The sequence below is a fragment of the Cucumis sativus genome, chromosome 6, assembly GCF_000004075.3.
Source record: "Cucumis sativus cultivar 9930 chromosome 6, Cucumber_9930_V3, whole genome shotgun sequence".
Taxonomy (NCBI): Eukaryota; Viridiplantae; Streptophyta; class Magnoliopsida; order Cucurbitales; family Cucurbitaceae; genus Cucumis; species Cucumis sativus.
Genome location: NC_026660.2, coordinates 20,881,216 through 20,902,403, shown reverse-complemented (window position 1 = coordinate 20,902,403; position 21,188 = coordinate 20,881,216). Strand labels below are relative to the sequence as shown.

The 21,188-nt window shown below is 34.0% G+C and overlaps 1 protein-coding gene across 2 annotated transcripts; it reads left to right on the top strand.

The window, feature by feature from the left end:
* The first annotated feature begins 1,481 nt into the window (after positions 1–1,481).
* Positions 1,482–11,223, top strand: LOC101213431 (probable transmembrane GTPase FZO-like, chloroplastic). Of its 2 annotated transcripts, XM_004140175.3 has the most exons (11): positions 1,485–2,132; positions 2,608–3,161; positions 4,046–4,114; positions 5,053–5,250; positions 6,474–6,605; positions 7,778–7,864; positions 7,969–8,400; positions 8,506–8,673; positions 9,352–9,582; positions 9,990–10,105; positions 10,746–11,223. In XM_004140175.3, the coding sequence occupies exons 1-11, from the start codon at positions 1,628–1,630 to the stop codon at positions 11,026–11,028; spliced, it is 2,775 nt and encodes a 924-aa protein (XP_004140223.1). In that variant the 5' UTR covers positions 1,485–1,627; the 3' UTR covers positions 11,029–11,223. The 2 variants fall into 2 exon arrangements, with proteins under 2 accessions (XP_031744115.1, XP_004140223.1); XM_031888255.1 differs by lacking the exon at positions 8,506–8,673 and having other exon boundaries at positions 1,482–2,132.
* Positions 11,224–21,188: the final 9,965 nt, after the last annotated feature.

Genomic DNA, 21,188 nt, shown 5'->3' with positions numbered 1-21,188 from the left:
AAGGATCAAGTTCCTTTATTTCATGCTAAGAAGAAGTAAGACAAGTTTACCAACATTTCGAAATAGCTTAAAGCAATGAGTGACAAAATGATTTTAAAAGTCAACTTTGAACATGTTTTTCCTGTCATACATGAATTACTAAGCATGATTTTCAAAATGCTTCGACTATCACGCATGCGATTTATGTGAGTTTTAGTATAAACATGGCTTACTAAGATAAGTGCAAGTTTATGTCGAGCAAGCAGACAAGTTCTAAGTATTTTAAATTTTCAGCTAAGTTGATCTATTTAAGATAAATATGCTTGTGGTACATAATTACTCTAAGTCCAAGATACTAGTTTAGACCTCATACCAAGTGATGAGGTACTTAAGGGAGATCAAGGTCTTTGGGACCTGCTTTAGTGTGCAATATACTTTGAGCCGCAAGCCGGGGTGCTTAGCTCTTTGGGTAGTTATTATGTGCACATAGAGAGATTGATGTTGTTGGTGTCGAGTTTACTCCACAATAGCAAAGACGTTGGGAGTATTGGACGTGCCTTACTATAACGTAGCCCGACGGACATTAAAGAAATGGAAAAATTTTATTGAATTTATTTAAACATGTTTTACTATGTTAGGCTTCCATGCTCAAAATACTCTTATATGCTTGCTTTTATCATATATTTAAGTCATCCAATGGCTTTCAGATTACGTTTCCAAATGTTTCCCACTTTCCAGGTAGTAATCGTGATTCTCAATCCTGACCTACAACTTCCATACTACCATTTTTGTTGTCTAAGGTTTCTTCTAACATTGTACAACGGGTTCATGCATTTCGTGTTGATACTGTATGTTCAAGCGAGGGTTTGAGTCTATGTTTGTGTGTTTCTAGAAGCGCCTTAAAGTCTTATGATGTATAATATGCTATTAAAGTATGATTTATGTTTAAAAGTATGAGGTGATGCATATTATATTTAGTTTTTGTAAGTTATGAGTTAGTAAGCTCGGTAAGGATTTTAGTAAGTGTTGCAAGAGTAAGACGATGCTTGTTGGCTACACAATCTCTCTTGGGCTAGAGAAGGGGTATGGAAAGAGGTGTGACAATCTGCGTAAATACTCACCCATCCCGATGCGATTTGCACTTGACTGGGTAGGTATCCACGACATTGTCAGTCCACACCTGGACCGAGTTTCACACCAACTCTACCTAGTCCATGCCCGAACTCGATAAACACACCCAAATTCTATAACATTTTGCTCTTTTGTTTCCTAATTATAAATCCTTTTTAATTTATCGATTTTTCTTTTGCTTTTTGATTTGGTTAATTAAATACAAACTTCAAATAAAAACATACAATCTAATCCATTTCTAAATTTCAAGATTTTGAAAATTGTAGCTCAATATTTGTTTTCTAACTTATTTGAAGTATAGACTATGTGAAATTTTGTTAAGGTTTGACCATAAAGTAAAGGGATGTATAGTCTTTTCATATCTCTTTCTCTATGTGGAATCTAATCTCTTGTGTTTCAATGGGCGCCAATCTCTGCCACTTGAAGAGGATAAGATGATATTATTCTTTTTGGTTTGAAGACATCAAGTTTTTGCTGATTCTCGGAAGCGCAAGCTCAGGTTCGCATTCCAATTCTCATGGAAATGAGAATCCTCCACCACAATTCCGTCTTCCGCATTCATTCCTCTCCTCTCTTCCTCAAATCAACTCCTTTCTTCCAAATGCACCCTCCTCTTCTTAAAACCTCCCCCCGTCGACCCCACCGTTTCTCCATAAACTCAGTTTCGGAGAACCCATTTCAATCCAGCCAATCCATTCCTAAAACCCCAGAAAAACCACAGCCTAGAACTCTATTCCCAAGCGGGTTTAAGCGCCCGGAGATTAAAGTGCCCTGTGTAGTGCTGCAATTGGATGCAGCAGAGGTTTTGGCCGGTGATGATGCTTTGGATTTGGTTGACAGAGCTGTTTCCAAGTGGGTTGGGATTGTGGTGCTCAATAGCGGTGAAGGCGGTGGCGGTAAGCTCTACGAAGCCGCTTGTAAACTGAAGTCATTAGTTGGAGACCGAGCTTATTTGTTGATAGCCGAGCGTGTTGACATTGCGACTGCCGTTGGTGCCAGTGGAGTTGTCCTCTCTGATCAAGGTTGTATTACGTAAAATTTCTGTCATTCTAATATTTTCGTCGCTTCGAATTTTCATGTGTATGTTTTGTTAAATGAAGTTTTAACTTCAGTAAAATACCTTTTATAAAGGCTCTGCTCGACTGGAGATATTTAGGGCTGATTGGCCTATCGTGTGGAGTTAATGAGTTTGAGGCTTACAAGTTGTAAGATGGAGTTTATTGATAAATGAAAAAGACAGAGAGAAAAAAAAAAGAGTTTTTCCGATAATGTGAAGAGAAATTGAGGACCATGAAGTTATTGAGAAATATGAAAAGTAGATAGAGAAGGAAATTGAGTTGTTTAACACGCCCCATAGTCTGGATTAAATGCATAAAATTTATGAATTGAATCAAAGGATAAATAAACTAATTTTGTTTGTTGATACTTTCTTTTTGGACACTCAACTGCCACTAAAGCTGTTGGATGGTGAGTAATCTGTTTCCTCATTTGAATCAGGTCTTCCTCCTATTGTGGCCAGGAACACCATGCTGGATTCTACTTCAGATTCCCTTTTTCTACCTCTGGTAGCAAGGAATGTAAAGTCCTCCATTTCAGCTGTAAATGCATCTAAATCAGAAGGAGCTGATTTTCTATTGTACGATTTTGATGAAGAGAAGCTTGATATGACGACAGATTCTGTGTTTAAGAATGTGAAGATACCGATATTTATACTATTTTCCTCATATGGAGCGAACGTAACGTTTCATGAAGCGTTAAAATGGCTGGAATTTGGTGCAAGTGGCTTAGTGATCTCTTTGCAAGCCTTGAGGCTGCTAAGTAATGATGATGTTGGTAAATTGTTTGATTCCATATTTACTGAAAATGGAAGAAAGGAGGATGATATTGAAAGTTCCAATTCATCTAGTTTGTTTAATATGGGTAATGGTGCTCTTGGAACAACACAAGTAGCTGGATTTGCTAATTTGGAAGATAGAGAAAAGCAAGTCATAGAAACAGAGAAATTAGTATTGCGTGAGGCTATAAATGTTATTCAGAAAGCTGCTCCACTGGTGATCATTTAATTAACCAATTTGGTAGTTGGTTTACAAACTAAATTCTATGTGTCATCCTTTCCTACTGTTTTAGTCTATGAAGCACAAATACTTCATGTGAGGCAAATAATCTGTATGAGATACACATACTTTCAGATACTTGTCAAATACGTATCTGATATGCTATTTGGCGTATCTGTTTTTAAGATGATGTATCTGATACATGATTCATCGTATCTGTTTTTGTGTCGATCTATTTTTGTAAAAAAAGGATAAGCAACCCATCTAATATTCTCCAACTCAAAACTAACCAATCTATTTAAGATGCCCGTTCCCTTGTCCAAAACTAAACGAGCAAAAATAAATTAAGAAAAACCAAATCTTAGAATCATCTGATTGTTATCATCACGTTTGAGTCCCCGTAAAGTCTTGTAAAGTATACACCTCTTGAATATCTTAAACAATTTAACGAAGTTCTTCTTTTTTCTTCATACTTTTCCTCTAATCTTCTTTCTCTTCTCTGATAAATTTGTCTCTTTTCAATTGTATTTTATTGATTATTATACTTCCATAATTTTGATGGTGTTTCTTTCTATTGTACTTCAATGTTTGTATTATATTTCATACCATTGTCATCAATTTGACATTTTATGATTTTTTGTGGATTTAGCAAATTACATTTAGTATCTTTATGTTAAATTTATCTATATCCTAGAATTTTAGAGAGAGAAAAGTATCTTCAAACGTATCAATATCTTAGTTTTTTAGAAATTGACTATCGTCACCCTATCCTATCATATCCATATCTCGTATTTGTGTCTATGTCTGTGTCTGTGCTTCATAGATTTTATTTATTAGGTATGATCTAATTTTTCTCAAACTTGTATGGTTTTAAATGGCAGATGGAGGAGGTTTCGCTGCTCAATGATTCAGTTTCACAAATTGATGAGCCATTTATGCTGGCTATAGTGGTAATTGTGTGCTGAACTTCAACAAACTCTGGTTGCAGGATATACATTGGTATTAGCCCTAATTTCAAATAAATTCATTTTTTTCCATTTGAAAGAATCTAGGAGTAAACCGGCTTTTGCCATTTCTTTTTCCATCTTTTGGGTTCAATAGTTATTGACAGAATGAATGAACTTTTTCCTTTTAACCCAAAATTTTTCACTCTTATATGTATGGGGCTGAACGTGAATCTTCTTTTCACTGCTAATGCAATTCTCTTAAGCATTTTGATTCATATAAAGTATTTATCATGAGGAATGACAACACGATTTTTATTGTTTCATTCTCTCACTTGGGATTATCATTGAGTCATACCTCCATTAGAAATTCTTATTGATGTCCAATTTAATTTAAATATTTTCTTCTCGTCCACCTCCTTATGGGATTGACTAGATGAAATTAGCATTACCGGCCATTTTGTATGTTTCGAGGGCATATTTGGAAATGATTTTGAAATGGTTAGATTGCTTTTATTGGCTTCAAAATCACTTCAAAATATGCTGGTTATCATTCAAAACCAATGGTATGAAAATTATGTTTCATAGTGTACATTAAATTGATTTTGTTTGATTAAAGGCATATTTAGTAATAATTTTGAACATGTCAAAAGATCCCTTAATCTGTTAAAAAATTTCATATTGTCAAGCCATTGATCATTATTTTAACAAATTCAGATTTTAATATAAGTAATATTTATTTCTAACCAAGGGGAAATAAAACTTACTTGTTTAACGAACCATTCTTTGTATTTTCCTATGTATCATCCTTTCAACATTATTCCAAGTATTTATCCAACTGAGGGAGCAATGTTTTCCCATGGGAATAAATAATGATATCTTACCCTTTTTTTCTGCCACTACATTTTGCCTTTAAAGATTTTATGTTTTTTATTTGTGACCAGGGTGAATTTAACTCTGGAAAGTCAACAGTTATCAATGCACTTCTTGGAAGGAGATATCTAAAAGATGGGGTTGTTCCTACGACTAATGAGATAACTTTCTTGAAGTTCTCTGAGTTAAACTCTAGTGAACAACAACGATGTGAACGACATCCAGATGGTCAATATATATGCTATCTTCCCGCTCCCATCCTTAATGAAGTGAGTTTCTACATAATTTCCTCTTGACTCGGGAAGGGGTCTCCTCCCCCCTTCTAGTTCTTATTTGTTATATTCCTTTTTTGATGAATGATCACTTTCACACATACAAAAGTGAGGGAAAAAAGGGAATGGTTATTTGTTCTATACTTTTCTGTTTCATGTTTTCTTTTGTTTTTCCAACATGGTTGGGGGATTTGATTTACCCTCTTTTTCTTAACAGTCCTTGTTCTTAAAAGACTGTCGAATTGAAAACATTGGAGATGACAAAAAGCATAGAGATTGCGTTGCGAACAGTTCTCGGGTTTTCGACCAAGGGAAATGTTAAATGGTAGAAAAGAGAACACAAGGTTTATGTGGAAAACCCTAGAACAGGGAATAAAATCACGATAGGTCTCTTATATTATTTTCACCCACGATGAAAGTTATTAGAGAACAACTTTATAGGATCTAGTAAGCCCTGATACAGAAAAGGAAATAAACTCAGGGTAAAGTAAAATATTAAAATACTGTCGGGGCTATACTATCAACAAAGCCTCTTATTTTCAACACTTCCCCTCAAGTTGAGGCTTAGATGTTTTGGGGATAGGTTTTATTTTGGGAAAAGCTGCAGCAAGCTTTAGGAGGAAGGGTTTCCAGCCTTCTCGAAGGAGCTGAGTCAAGTGTTCTTATTTCCTTTTGTGTTGATTTCCATTTGAGTTGTTTTTATCCTTGAATACTATACTCAACATATGAGTTTGAAAGCTGCTCATTTTCATTTCACCACATTTTAGCGATTACCCCAGTGTGTTCTGGTCTTCTTCAAGGAATGTGGAAAGTAATAATCAATTTTACATTTGTTAGAATTTCATTAGTTGTTTGCAAAACCCAATCTACAAGTTACGACCTTACTTGAACATGATCTGTTCTATAGGTTGTACATCTATGTCCTTGAGTTCTAAAAGAAAACCCAATTTACAAGTCTTACAAAATATTACTCTGAACGCTATACCTTGAATTTCATACTGCATCCCTTGTTTTCATGGTCAGCAACAGAAATTAGAGTGATCTGAAGTGTTTCACTAACTCAATCCATTGGGATGGCTATGTGTGTGTTAGGATAGACATGTATGTATGCATATGTATGTATGTGTCCCTGTGTGTCTGAACTGAAGTGTTGAATCTTTTAAAACAAACATGTGTTATTTGATGTCTAATTATAGTTTTTCTGATTATTTTTAATGCAGATGAACATTGTTGATACACCTGGTACTAATGTCATTCTTGAGAGGCAACAACGCCTAACGGAGGAATTTGTGCCTCGTGCAGATTTGCTGCTTTTTGTTATCTCTGCTGATCGCCCGTTGACTGAAAGTGAGGTATTAACCATTGACATAAACTCTTTATCCCAGCGACTTGCTACTAATTATGAGTTAATGTCCTGCCTGGTTAGCTACAAGGACCATGTAGTTGTTGCCTATCACTCATACTCTAAGTCTAAGAAGCATGGAGAGGACGCAGCATGGTGATACACCAATTTAAGAAAAACTAGGCATGCAGCACGGTGATACGCCAATTTAAGAAAAACTAGGCATGGACACATTGGGGATACACTCTTTTCTATCATTATTATTTCAAGATATTTATAAATTTATCAAAAAATACTAAATGTACTCCATTAAAAAGCCTAAAATGTTAAATTAATTAACAATTGTAGGAGTGATACATTTGGTAACCATTTGGTTTTTGAAATTTAACCTATAAATATCCATTTTACCTCTAAATTTCTTACTTTGTTATCTACTTTCTACCAATGTGATGTAGTAGGAATATGATATTATGGCCAAATCCATAGTCTATTAGGATTAGGATTAGTTTCTTTTATTTATTAGGATTAGGATTAGTTAAAGTACTTATCTTTTTGTATTCATAACTTTTAAACATTAATATAATTCTCTGATTGTTACATCATAATGTTTTAAAAAACCAAGCCAAGTTTTGAAAACTAAAAAAGCTTTTGTTTTTTAAATTTGGTCAAGTATTTAACTCATTACTTAAGAAATATGAAAACCTTGACAAGAATTTGAGAGGAAGTAAACTTGATTTAAAAAAATATAATGGTTACCAAACAGGATCTCAAGGATCTCAAGTTTTTTTATGTATATATTCTTGTCTTTTGTTAAAGAAATGAGCTTTCCTTTTATCTTTTTAATCTTTGTTTAACATATAATTGATTTGAGCTTCAAATCTGGGTTCAAAATAAAATGCCGAACCATTCTCTCTTTACAAACTTTTCCCAAGCATGTCCATGAATTACCCCAAGACCCTGATCGTGTCCCACATGTTTGAAATAAAAAAAACAGAAATAGGAAACTGAAATTAGCATGTTGAACACATGTTCAGAGTGTGTCCGACATTGACACTCCTAATTATGGAGAAGGCATTTTGAGGAGCCTGTATTTACCTTTGCAACAGAAAGGTCGTGATTGGTCCTCTGTTGTGACTGGCTTCTACGCATTTGTAAAAAATCACATATGGTTTTTGCTTTCAGGTTAATTTTCTTCGTTACACACTGCAATGGAAGAAGAAAGTGGTGTTTGTGCTGAATAAATCTGACCTTTATCAGAATAGTGATGAGGTTTGTTTAACTTTTTTTTTCTCCGTGTACTTGCACAAAGTACACAAGTGTTAGATTCATTCTGAGCTTTGTTTTATCTTGTATTATTTATGGCTTGGTTGCAGCTGGAGGAAGCTTTGTCCTTCGTCAAGGAAAATGCAGCAAAATTGTTGAATACTGAACATGTCTTTGTATTTCCAGTATCTGCAAGATATGCTCTGGACGAAAAACTTTCTGCTACTCTAGAGAGTGGAGAAGTTTTGTCTCCCTCTAGTTCTTATTGGAGAAGCAGTAGCTTCCACGAACTTGAAAATTTCCTGTACAGCTTCTTAGATGGGTCAACAAGTAATGGAAAGGAAAGAATGAAGCTCAAACTCCAAACACCTGTTTCAATTGCGGAACGACTACTTTCTGCTGCCGAAACTCTTGTGAGACAAGAGATACGTTTTGCCAAACAGGATTTGGCATCATTAAATGAATTAGTTGATGGTGTAAGAAATTATGGATTAAAGATGGAAAACGAAAGCATTATTTGGAGAAGACAAGCTTTGTCACTGGTATGTACTCCAATCAATATTTCTACTTTTCAACTATTCTTTCGATAGAAATGCAAGTTCTTATATCTCTATTTTTTGTCCCGGTGGTTCTGCATAAAAATGCAGATCGATTCTACCCAATCACGTATTATGAAGCTTGTAGAATCCACTCTACAACTATCAAATTTGGATATCGCTGCTTATTATGTATTGAAAGGGGAAAAGACTACCACTCTATCGGCTACCTCGAAGATTCAAAATGACATCATTTCCCCAGCATTAGCTGATGCACAAGTAACATTTTCTAGATGTCAGCTTTTCAGAGTTTCTAACTATTTAATCTTTCCTTGGGTAATTGGTGTTGACAATTTTTTAATCACCTATAGATTTATTGGCTTCTAATAATTTAGTTTTCCCAAAAATGCAAAGAGTTACGCATTTATAGGTGTCAGAGGACAGCCTATTGTTTATTACGTGTGAAGATTTTCTGAAGCCTTGTTGATCTATCCTGCAGTTTTCTTGTTATATCTTGACCTCGTAACTTTCTTGTGTCCTCTTGGGAGGATAGGTTTGAGATTGCCAAAGTGAATGCCTCTTTGTGGTGTGCCCTATCCAATCATTTTGAAGCTTATTCGGTGCAAGAAATGAGTCTAAGTTGGAATTCTCTTCTTCAGTAGCTCGCTAATTTGTCTTTTCTTTTTTTTGTAACAGTGTACTTGTTTTAGTTTATGGATCAGTGTATTTTCGCTTCTTTTTGGGTTTTTTTGGAAAATGACAAGGGTGCCGTGGGGTGTCGATCTAGTCGAGATGCCTGGATGCATTTCTTGACCTGCATTTGCTTATTGCTTGCTTTGCTCCTTGTGTCCCATTGTACTTTGAGCTTTTCTCTCATTTAATTAATTCAATGAAGTGACTTGTTTCTGTTTTAAGAAAAAATCATCTCTGATCTTGTATAATTTTTGTGGCTTCTAGAAACTTCTCCAAGACTATGAATCCTGGCTTCAATCCGGCAATGCTAATGAAGGAACAGTATACCAGGAATCCCTGCAGAAACTGTGGCCATCTATTGTTTTTCCGGCGACTCAGATGCATTTTGAGACCTATGAGTTGCTTAAGAAAGTAGATGATCTAAGTCTGAAAGTAATTAAGAATTTCAGTCCAAGCGCTGCTTCAAAGTTGTTTGACCAAGAAATTCGTGAAGCGGTGAGAGTTTCTTCCTAAGCCATATCAGTCATTTTTAAGTCGGAAATTGGAAAATGGAAATTTGCATGAATCATGATCAAATTATTAATGATTATGGTCTTTCTGTTCTCCAGTTTTGAAAACATGGATATGGTACAATGCTTAGAGCAGATATTTGCATAGTGAATTTAGCCTGCATTTTCCCGGGAGTTCAAAAGAACTCCCTTGCTTAATTTTCACATTAAGAACTTTTTTTAATTTATCAAAAAAGAAACAAATAAATAAATTAAAAGGAAAATGAATGGTTTTCTTTAAGGTTTAAAGTTCTTTTTTTGAGTAGGCACACATAGGAACATGTAGTTATAACTGAAGATTTATCCTCAAACCACAGCATTTGATCTTTAACATATCTCTCTTTCCAATTTCAGTTTTTGGGAACTTTTGGTGGACTTGGGGCAGCGGGTTTATCCGCTTCGCTTCTAACTACAGTACTTCCCACCACAATAGAAGATCTTCTTGCTCTTGGCCTTTGTTCTGCTGGCGGGTAATGTGCATCTTTAACATTTCTTTTTCCTTTCGTTTTTTTAATTTTCGTACTCTTTCTTTGTCAAAGTCAGCTTGCCCCAACTTCCCTTTCCATAATATCCAATCCATGTGACTTTACATCATGACCTCCAAATCAGGTAATTGATAGTGATGACGTAGACAAAAGGGATTCCTTAGGATTTTGGGAAAAACAATCTAATTAAAAGTAATTTAAGATGTAGAATAACTATCGAACTTCTTTGAGCGACTCCCAGGACCAATCAGGCACCAAACAGGAATATTATCCCAAATCTTGCTTCCAACCTCTGGTTTTCTCTTAAACGACTCTCACTCATTTAATTACCAAAAAACCAGATATCGCTCAATAACTTTTTCATGGTCACTTCTCCAGGATTAAGCTTCTAAATGCTTTAAGTTGACCCCTCCACTGGAAGCTTTCATGGTATTGATAGACCCTCCATTTTTGTATGTATTCAACTGTAACTTAGGAGCTGTAGTAGTGTAGTGCTTATCCATTATCCACTTCAACCATTTTGATGCGTCTTTTGGTAATTCTTTAACTAGGCGTTTGTTAGAGCAATACTTGACTTTAAAGAGAACTACTGAAATTCTGACAAGGTATTTATTATCTTTGATAGATTTTTGGCAATTTCCAACTTTCCAAGTCGTAGGCAACAGTTGGTAAGTAAAGTAAAAAGAACAGCAGATGGATTTGCTCGGGAGCTTGAAGCTGCTATGCAAGAGGACCTCAATGAAGCAGTTCGAAATTTGGAAACTTTTGTGAGTGTCATAAGCAAGCCGTATCGAGATGACACACAAGATAGGTTGGACAAACTATTGGAGATTCAAGATGAATTGTGCAATGTTGGGAAAAAATTACAAAAACTACAAAATGAAATCCAAAATCTTCATGTATTATGACTGAACAAACCATGTTTTTGTTAATCTTATCATATTTAAAGGGTTTCCACAATGACATATGTTAAATGGAATGATGCCACAATAAAATGTTAATCTCCCTGATCCATCCTTTCTGGATTCCTTGTTGGGCAACGTCAACAACTGAAAGAGAGCTGAATATTTTTTTAATAACTACTTTTTCACATTTCATTTCAATATCTAAAGTCTACAGTGTGGGATATTTGAGTAAGACTGGAGAGTTCGCAAAATTTGAATGGAGGTTTCATTGCAGATTCAGCCACTACTTTGCATACTTGTTGGAGATAATTAGTAAAAGAAATACAAAACAGAGTACACTTATTCTTCTTGTATTGACCAACTGTATACTTGTTCTTTTTGCATTAACTAACTGTGATGATGGATGGGTTCATAATTAAGTTTAGAAGATGTAATTAGTGAAAAGAAAAGGTGGTATTATTGATGGCATTCAATATATGAACAGGCAATGAGACATAAATGATCAATCACATGCAAGAAGAGAGGGCTTCCATTTCCAATACCCTGAAGATGCAGGTGCTGCCAAGTCCCTGATGGAGGAGTGCTTTCTTTTCTTTGGAAAAAGTCTTTTCAGTCAACAACTCTAATGTTAGGAAAAGTTAGTTACTTCTCTCTTTTGGCTTTTCTAGTTGTTCCTCTGAGATTGCCTTCCTTACTCCATTGTTGTACAACTGATACATGCAAGATTCAAAATGGCTTCTTGATAACTAGTAGAAATACAAGTTTTTTAGCTCTTTTAATTAAGATAATGAGAGAGAAATAAGAGTTAGCATGACACATTTGGCAACATAATTTGTAAGAAAATGTTTAGTCTATGCGTCTGTTAGGATACTAACAATAATTTAGACTGAAAGGACTGTATAAATGGCTTAAACAGAGGCGGTACTCTGGTTTACTTTATTTATATATAAAGCCAAATGATCCAGATTCACAAGATGAAAAGAAATAACAAGAAACAACAAGGAAAAATGCAGAAAAGATCATACCAGCCTCTTGGTTTTAAGAGACCCTGGTGGCTGCTGTAGCCCTACCTCCTAAAAGTTAAAAATACCCTAGCTACTCCAACCTAATAATCCTATTTATAGACTCACATATTCCTCAGCCCAGTGGGCCCTACCACTCAGAACGTCCTTCCAATCATTTCTCCATAATAATTCCCTGTGCAGTTACTTTTCTACCCTTCCTCCTATAAGTATGGATAATTGGGGGTCTTACAGCGTCATAGCCTGCAAGAACCATATCTTCTATATTCTTTGATATTTTGTGCTGTTGAACGTAGGATTGTAATAGAAAACTGGAGACCATGACGCATCAGGAAAAATGAACACAAGCAAACCAGACGCATATCAATCAATCTGGAGAATGAAGAATTTAGAGCAAGATTCAACGTGGTGCAATATCAAAAGAGGACGCAAGGACAGCCTAGACTCTACACTTTATACCTACTCAATACAACTAAAGCCCGCCATCCATAATGCTGAATGAGACAATGATAGTGCCTGAAAACATGAAGAAGATTCCAACTTTAAGCATCCACTGATAGCATGGGTCATCAGAAGCTATCTTCTGCGTCCAGCATCTATAAAAGGCCATTGAAGTTTTTCATAAAATCATCATCGAACTAGCCTTTTAAATGGATTGTATTGATCTTCAAAACTCAGATTAATGATATTAATTAAAAACCTTATATTTATTCAACCTTTTGTGTTGTCTTTTTCATATCTTGCTTTAAATTTGATGTTCAAACCAATTCATATAAGATATTAGTTTTGGTCGAGCTAATTGTTCTAGGATCTAAGAGTGACCGTCATGGGTTATTCTAAGAGTTATTCATCATTCTAACTAAAATCTTGGTGTTAAGTCGACCGTGTTTACAAGGAATCTAGAAGGACCTCTATTAGCTTTGCATCTATCAAGCACTGTACAGAGATGAAATGTCATCTTCCATCAAACTTAACTGTGGTCCTTGGGGTTTTATACACTACCCATGTTAAACATTGAAAAGGTGTCAGAAAGTGATGGTGTAAGCTGTTGTTGCTTTCTTTACTAATATAATGGTGGGGTTTTCAGGAATAAAATTGAGATGAAAAAGAAGAGTTTCGAGGACATGCCACTTATTCTTACTAGTTAATTTACAGGTAATGTAGTGTGGCGATGATCGCTCAACTTTTCTATTTGGTCATTTGAAAATGCTGAGTTCATTATAGGCTGAGAAACTGAGAGGGATGGGCCATTGCAAGCATAGTCGTTCATTTTAGTTTAGATAACTTAATGATGAAGTTACTTTGAAGAGCGTGGAATAGAGTGAATTGCCAGGGTTTCAAACTTTCAAAACTAGTAAGAAGGAAAAGAAATGAAGCCTCAAGTTGATCTAACATGAACTGTAAAGCCTCTTGAGAGTTTTGCAGTATTATTTAACCTCATAAATGTGTGTGTGTGTGTATTGAAACACAAATAACTACCAACAAGGTTCTCATTAAGAGCAGAGAACATCCAACTCGGTTAATTAGAATACCAAGAGACCTCCCTAAAATGATCCTCAGCAGAAGGGAGCTTGACATCAAAACCAAAAACAACACCACAACCAGAGGGTGGGTGACAAAGTTACATTCACGCTTACAATGAACAAAAACAATATCCTCTAAACGATTGGCGTTCTCAAGCAAATTTTCAAGCACATTCTTAGTTTTAGTTAGGTTTCTGGGCGACTTAGTAAGAACATGAATGATGACGACCATGTCCAATCCACCCATGGAGGATGGCTTAACACCCCTTTGAAATGAAGTAGAACCGATCATCCCACTCTGATATGCATCCCCTTCCAACGCCTTGATAGGCCACGCTTGGTCAAAATGCTTGTATCCTGCATAGATAGGAGAGAGAGTCACGAGCTGCCCACTCCAGTCCAACCTTTTTATTGCTACACCATAAGGCATCAGTAAATATAGTTCTTTTTTTTTGTGTGCCTTCAACTTAATTCGATTGTAGAAAATTTCACTTATTTTCGTTCGAGATCATTGCTATTTGAGCTAATAATTTAACTAGTAAGTCAACTCAAGATAATCAAAATAATATTACTTTTACATTTTCAAAAGGTGGTATCTGAACATTAATGAACAGTATATTTGAAAGCATGGACAGATATTAAAGAAATAGGAGAATGTAGACAAAGCTCAGGAAGTCTAGAAATCTTATTTATCTAAAGAGTAATTGATAGGGAAGAAAAGGAGAATTGTATGGCTTTTGTTTTGATAGGTTTGTTTGGTTTTCCTTTTGAAAGGAACAGCTTTGGGTTTGCATTTTTGTTTTTTGTTTTGGGTAACTATAAAAATCCCCTCCCCTAAAAAGAGGTTAACTTAGACTGATAAGGGAAGGAGCTGATAATCTTAGCTGATATATATGCTCTGTGGGCACCAAAGTTCAGTTATATAGTAGATTTTAATTTCATTTACACAAGTTTGTCCATTATTTCTCCAAAGATTGGGACTCGTACAGATTTTTAGTGGCCATAAAGTTCTCTCAGCTTTTCTAGAGTACTAGGCCCTACACACCACCTCCACTTGGGGTTCTTCACAACTATAAATTTTTATCATTCCCTTGCCTTTCTACTCCACCCTTGCATTTTTTTCTTCTTCTCTTTGTAATCTTTTCCCTTTCTCTAACAACCCATTTCATGTTTTCAACCCAACTTGAATTTGGGATTTCCCAAAAACCATTATTTTTCTACAAATTTCTCAACTTTGGCTCAATCGAACATCACCCCAACTTCAAGTCTCTCCATCAGTTTTATTGACTTGACGCTTCTCTGTTTCGCTACACTGCAAGATATTGTTATAGGATATAGCAAAATGATTTCCAGTGTGTGTCAAGGCCTGCAGTCGCATGTCGAGTCTCATGTTCTGAGTCTGCAGTTGTTTCCTCAGGAAGCAAGTTACCCCACCACCAACAGAGTCTCCCAAAGAAAGTATGAAAAAGAAGTAGAAGCAAATTCAAAAAATGATGAAAATATTAAAATGTGGAGTTTCCTTCAACCTCTCTCTAGTGGACATCAAGAAGAAGACGAGATGTATATCACTCATTCATTCACAAGGCTAAGCAAGAAAAGCTTAGAGATGTGCACAGAAAGCTTAGGCAGCGAGAGCGGAAGCAACATGGGAGAGAACGACATCTCTTTATCAACATTGATATCAGACGAGGATTTTCGCTCCAACGTCAGACGAAATTCAACATTATCATCTCACAGGAAAGCCATTAGAAAATACACCACATATCCACCTCCATTAACATCAATAAGTGGCTCCACAAACGTCAGAGTCGAGTCCTACCGAAAAGATGGACGACTGGTATTGAGAGCCATGGTATGTTCTACTTCTCCCATTAGCTACTTCCAAGCAGAACGTAGCCATGGGAGACTTAAACTTCAGCTTGTGAAACAAATTGAAAAGAGAGGTGAAGAAGATGGAGATGATCAGGAAGTTGAAGAAGAACTCAACTTGGTTGATGATGATGTAGAAGAAATGGGAATGGAAAGTTTTGGAAGGCCACTCAGTTGCAGCAATAGCAGATGCAAACAAGACAGGCACCAGAGCAAAGAGTTGCTCAATTGGGAGCCACTATGGGTTGCTACTTAATTACTGATTAATCAATAGATTAAGATCTCTAATTATGATTTCTTAAGTAAAATTATCACCTCATTTCTACTTCTAAAATCTTCCCTTTTTTCCCATTTTCCATTGTATCTTAAATCTCATCCAACAAAGGTAAGTGGGTTTTGATGAGGTTATTACTGCTAAGTTCACACCCTGGCAGCTGCTTAAGAGTTAGTTAAGTTAGTTATATAACACTTTCCTTGCATTCATATATGTGTAGATTTGAAATTCAGAGTGAAATGTAATCAAGAATCAGAAAGATGTCAAAAAATAGAATCGTGGAGCATTAAAAAAGATGGAAACAAAGGTTAGTTTAAAAACTATTATGATAAAATTAAATGAATTTAGAATTACAATTTGGATCACAAAACATTCCATTAGTAAACACACATGTATTTAGAATTACATTAAACTGGAAGAACCAACAATCTTGTTTAGATCCTAAATAGAAAGTGAAGAAGAAAAGAAAAGGTTTGAGAGTGGTCCAAGAAGAAGAAAATAAGAAAAGTGGAATGGAGGAGTACTAGACAGAAATAGGAATGGGCAGTTGTTATCAAAGGTTGGCCCCAACCCAAGAGACCAACATGGGACTGACATCATCGTCATCGTGGGATCTATATATGGATGCCTCCATGTGCACTGCTTTTACATTAATCCTACCTCCCAAAATCAAATATAAATTTAATTTTCATTTTAAAGGTGATGAACACAAGTTTACTAATATGTAAGTAAATTTGTCAGTACGTACAATGAAGCTAAGTACATTAAATGTGTTGATGGTAATGGTAACTAAATTAAAAAGAGTAAATATTAATGAAGAATTAGTAAGGATGGGATTCAGATTGATGATTCTTTTTTCTATGATCAGATATTACGTCTGTTGATTAGGAATTTTCTAGTGAGATGATCTATATTTCATTATGGTTGAAGAACACTTGTAAGCTATAACAGATATATCCATGGATACATTGAGTAATTAAGTAAACATGACCTAAATAACTAATAATTGTATTAAATAACAACAATAACAATTTTTTTTTTTTTTTTGAGAATATTTAATCGGTGATATACCTCAAATGACCTCGTAGAAGAATAGTTAAGAAATCAACCATTAAAGATTAACAAAAGAAAATGTGAATCAACAAATTTGTTATGAGAATATTTAAAGAGTGATACCTCAAATGACCTCGTAGAAGAACGTGGTTAAGAAATCAACAATTAAAGATTAACAAAAGAAAATTTGAATCAATAAAAGAGAATCAAAACAAAGATTTAAATATGCTACATCGATCAATTTATTATTAGAGAGAACATCAAATTATAGAGTCACAGAGACGTTAATAGAACAATTAGAGAATTTATATATATAGCATACATCTCTAAACCATAACGTCAAAGCTATAAGTAGCGAAAATAACATATTATAGAGAGACGTCGATATTAGAAAAACGTACTTAAAAAGTATTGGTTGAGCCTATAAATATATGTGTTAGGATATATATATATATATATATATATATATCCCACATATGGCAGTACCAAACATATCATACAGCATTGATATCACAGAGGTACGTAAATACACATAAGATGCGTAACTACCTATTAATGTAGTTTAAGGTTTTTTTTCTTTTCGCATGAAAGAAGAGGAGAAAAATGTTGAATCGTGGAGTTGGGAGAACCATAAGTTAGAGTGGGGTAAGGGCTAAGAGTTGGAAAGGGAAAGGATTGTCAAGAAGCACAGTGTAGCACATGTAGTTTCATTGAGTGTCCCAAACCCCAAGGATATATATACATAAATATGCATGGTCATGTGCTTCACTTCATAAAAGCAGAAGAAACAACCTCTATTGAGATATTTTTCTTAGTATAGCTAGCTAGAAGAAGACCCCTTTCAATTTACTTGAACACACACACACATACGTATAAGGGGGCTTTTAACTTTTCAATATATCTTAATATATCTCGTCTGTCGTCTATCCTAATTTTTCAATATTTCTTACCTTCACGTCCATCCCAATTCCATGCAGACGCCTCTGATCTTTATTGTGAAGCAGCCCAAATTACATATATATGATCATATATATTTAACTTTATATGATATATACATTCATATGATACAATGTGTAGATCTACAATTAGGCAGTGCAGAAAACAGATGGACGGTGTAGGTGTATTGGACATGAACAAGAGACATGAAGAAGCGTGGTAGGATTGGTTTTTATGGTACAACGTAACGCTTATTCTCCACGGCCTCTCCCAACTAATACAATGGCTACATGCAATTATAAAAGGCTACTACTCATATTCTATTACTTGTTCTCTCTACGCATACCCACACACTTTGGTGGCTCCTATCTCTTCTTTCCATTTTTACGTTTTAAAATATCATTGATTGACGCAAAAACTTTATAGAACAGTCCTTCGACAACAAAACATTTTAAAGTAATCTTTACATTATTATTTGTCATTTAAGTTTTTCCTATTAGTATAATGCATATAATCCTAACTCGTAGAATTCGTTTTAAAATTTGATTAGAATTTTTGGAGGTAAAGTTTTGTGTATATATAATAATAATAGAGAGATTGTTACATCATGCTAAGAGAAGTAAGTCCTACTTTAATACTCAAATTCTTTCCTTGCGACAACTATATGAATACGACATCATGATAGCTTATAGGAGAAGCAAAGTCGATCTATTATTCTAATACTCAAATTAAACTCTCCTACTACATGTACTACACAATTTCACCTTTTGACTTAAACAAAGATCAGAGCTATATATTACATGGTAATTACAATAATATTATCGTTGTTTGTTGTACATTGTCACGTGAATATCATATGCATTTTTTTCAATCTAAATTTTGTGAGAAAGGTACTAAGTAGGGAAAGGTAAGGGAGGTCACATGTGTCAAGTTTTGAAAATGGCTAGAATAAAGGTAGACATGAAAACATTATGATTATATTATCCAACTCACTCACAGCAAGTATATATAATAATATATGTATGTTTGAATAATAGTTTGCATTGTTGGTGTTTTTGAGAATTAATGGTCAGTGCCCATATATATTGTGTCATGGAAGGAGAGGCCTACCAAGTCCTCCCTTTATATAATTTAATCTTTATAACACAACCCCAACAGTCAGCACAACACCTTTAATCATTGTAACAGGAGGAACAAATTGAATATTTAAAACAGTTAAATTTGATAGCATGAGGTTTCTTCTCAAAACCAATTGACAGTCAGAGTTGTTGAGCTATCTCAAACCCACCTATCTTATATGGCGTACGAGTCCTCTTAGTTTTTTTCAAAGTGGGACTCTCAACTTCTCCTAAAACAACTTTCTACATTTGTAGAGTAAGGATTTGCATAGAGTTGAGCAACTAAAAACAAAACAAGAGTCACACAAAATCGAAAAACTTTTAAATTCAAATAAATAATCAATATTTTGAAGTAATATGGATAGTATTGAAAGTAAATTAAACAAGGTCTATATATGGGTTAGATGTTTAGCATTTATGATCTCAATATTTCAACATAATAAATAGGGTTGTTTACTAAATTTGATTCAATTATCCCTAGTAGAGAGTACGTTTGAAATATCTTTCATGGTATGCATTTATCACACAATATTGCTAAGATTGATGTATCTAATGCAGGTCTAAACGTTGAAAGTAAAACAATTAGAATGACTCCGAGATGGAGAAAAAGAATTCATTTTTATGTTTTTCAATATCTTTTCTTAGACATAGTTGTATTGAATCAATCTTTCCATATACTAGCTAGAATTATTTTTTCAACAATATTCACACAAAGGTTTTCTTTAAGAGTAAAAGGTATTTTGAAAGTAAATTGTTTTTTAATCAATCTTGAGTAGTCCCAATTTTGAAAATCATCTTCAACTTTTGGTATATGTAATGATTCATTTGTAACATCATTATTGCATGAAGAAAGCAATATGTTGCTCTTTTTGAGCTAACTCATTTACAAGAGTTTTGGAAGAAAATTCTTTTCAAGAAATTCCACACTGAGACAAATTTTAAAATATCATTTTATAAAAAAAATATTTTCAAATGAATCATTAAATCTGAAAAATTAAAAATTCTTGGGTTAAGATTCCATGTCTATATGGGCTTAAGGTGGATTACTATTGACCAACAAATTCTCGATGCTCGTTTGCGTCTTACGACCGTGACCACAAACTTAGACATATAACCAAAACCTTTAAAGATTAAATCGATTGAAAATAATAATAGATTTGATTGACAAAAAAAATATAAAAGATGAAATATTATCGAATAGAATGATCTTCATACCAATCATGACGTCCACTACATACGTAATATCAACAACAACCATAACTATGTCCACAGTGTTAAAGAACGCTGTAAAGAAAAATCGACAACTTTGTTTCATAACTCATCAACCGATGCACAAAAGTTGAGTTTGAGCTGTTAACAATTGAGAAGAAAATCATTTAATTCCGTGAGTTGTGACTTTTAATATGCTTTTTAAATGACTTCAAAGAGTGTTCGTGTGAGTTTTATGTTTAAGGCTAATTTATCTATTGTACAGATATGGATACATATTTTTCAAACAGATAACAAAGGTTGAGGGAAAATAGTTATTACTAAATAAGAACAAACCTCCAAAATATTTACGACTCGTAATAAAATGAAAAAGTTCATCAAACTTAATATTTCTTCATCTTTCTCTACTGCATTTTTTTTTCTTTACGTCCTATTTTTCTCTGTTATGTGGTTTTTATTTTTTATATATATTTTTAATTGGTTTAATGTATCAAATATAAAATATCTAATTTTTTTTTTTCAAATTGTTATTAGGTGGTTCCATATATAAAATATAAAAGAAATTATTTTGGATATTGGATAACTAAATCTAAATGATGAATCTTAAAAAAATTAAACTACCAAATAAAATTTGGCTATCAAAATTTAAATAACAAAAAAATTTGGAAAGAAATCATTTATATTTTGAAAAAGACTCCTAATAAGTTTCACTTTTCACCATTACCATACATTTTGAGTACTCGTTATAATAGTTTAGATCGACTACCAAGATTTATATTAAAATATGGCATTTCTAACTTATATTCAAAATTTCGATTCTTATTTATATTAAAATATGACATTTTAAACTTATATTCAAAATTTTAATTCTTTTAAACCCTTTGGATAGAATCTTGGCCAAAGATGAGGATTGAGTGACTCAACTTATATTCAAGTAATTTTTCTAAATCTTATTTAATCTTTTCTATCATTTCAAAATTATAAAACACATTGCTAAATATTATGAAATTTTTTCTTAAATGACAAAACTAGTCAAAATACTGTCAAATATAACATAATATCACAATTTATCTGTGATAGACATTGATAGATTTATGTCTATCGTGATGAATTATAATAGTCCTAAATTTGTTCATTTTGATATTTTTAAAAACAATCC

Bases quoted from the DNA above. Each gene is read 5' to 3' on its own strand.
- LOC101213431 (XM_004140175.3), top strand. From the start codon at position 1,628: ATGGAAATGAGAATCCTCCACCACAATTCCGTCTTCCGCATTCATTCC. The intron at 4,115-5,052 runs GTAATTGTGTGC...ATTTGTGACCAG, and splicing joins CATTTATGCTGGCTATAGTG to GGTGAATTTAACTCTGGAAA. The intron at 8,401-8,505 runs GTATGTACTCCA...ATAAAAATGCAG, and splicing joins GAAGACAAGCTTTGTCACTG to ATCGATTCTACCCAATCACG.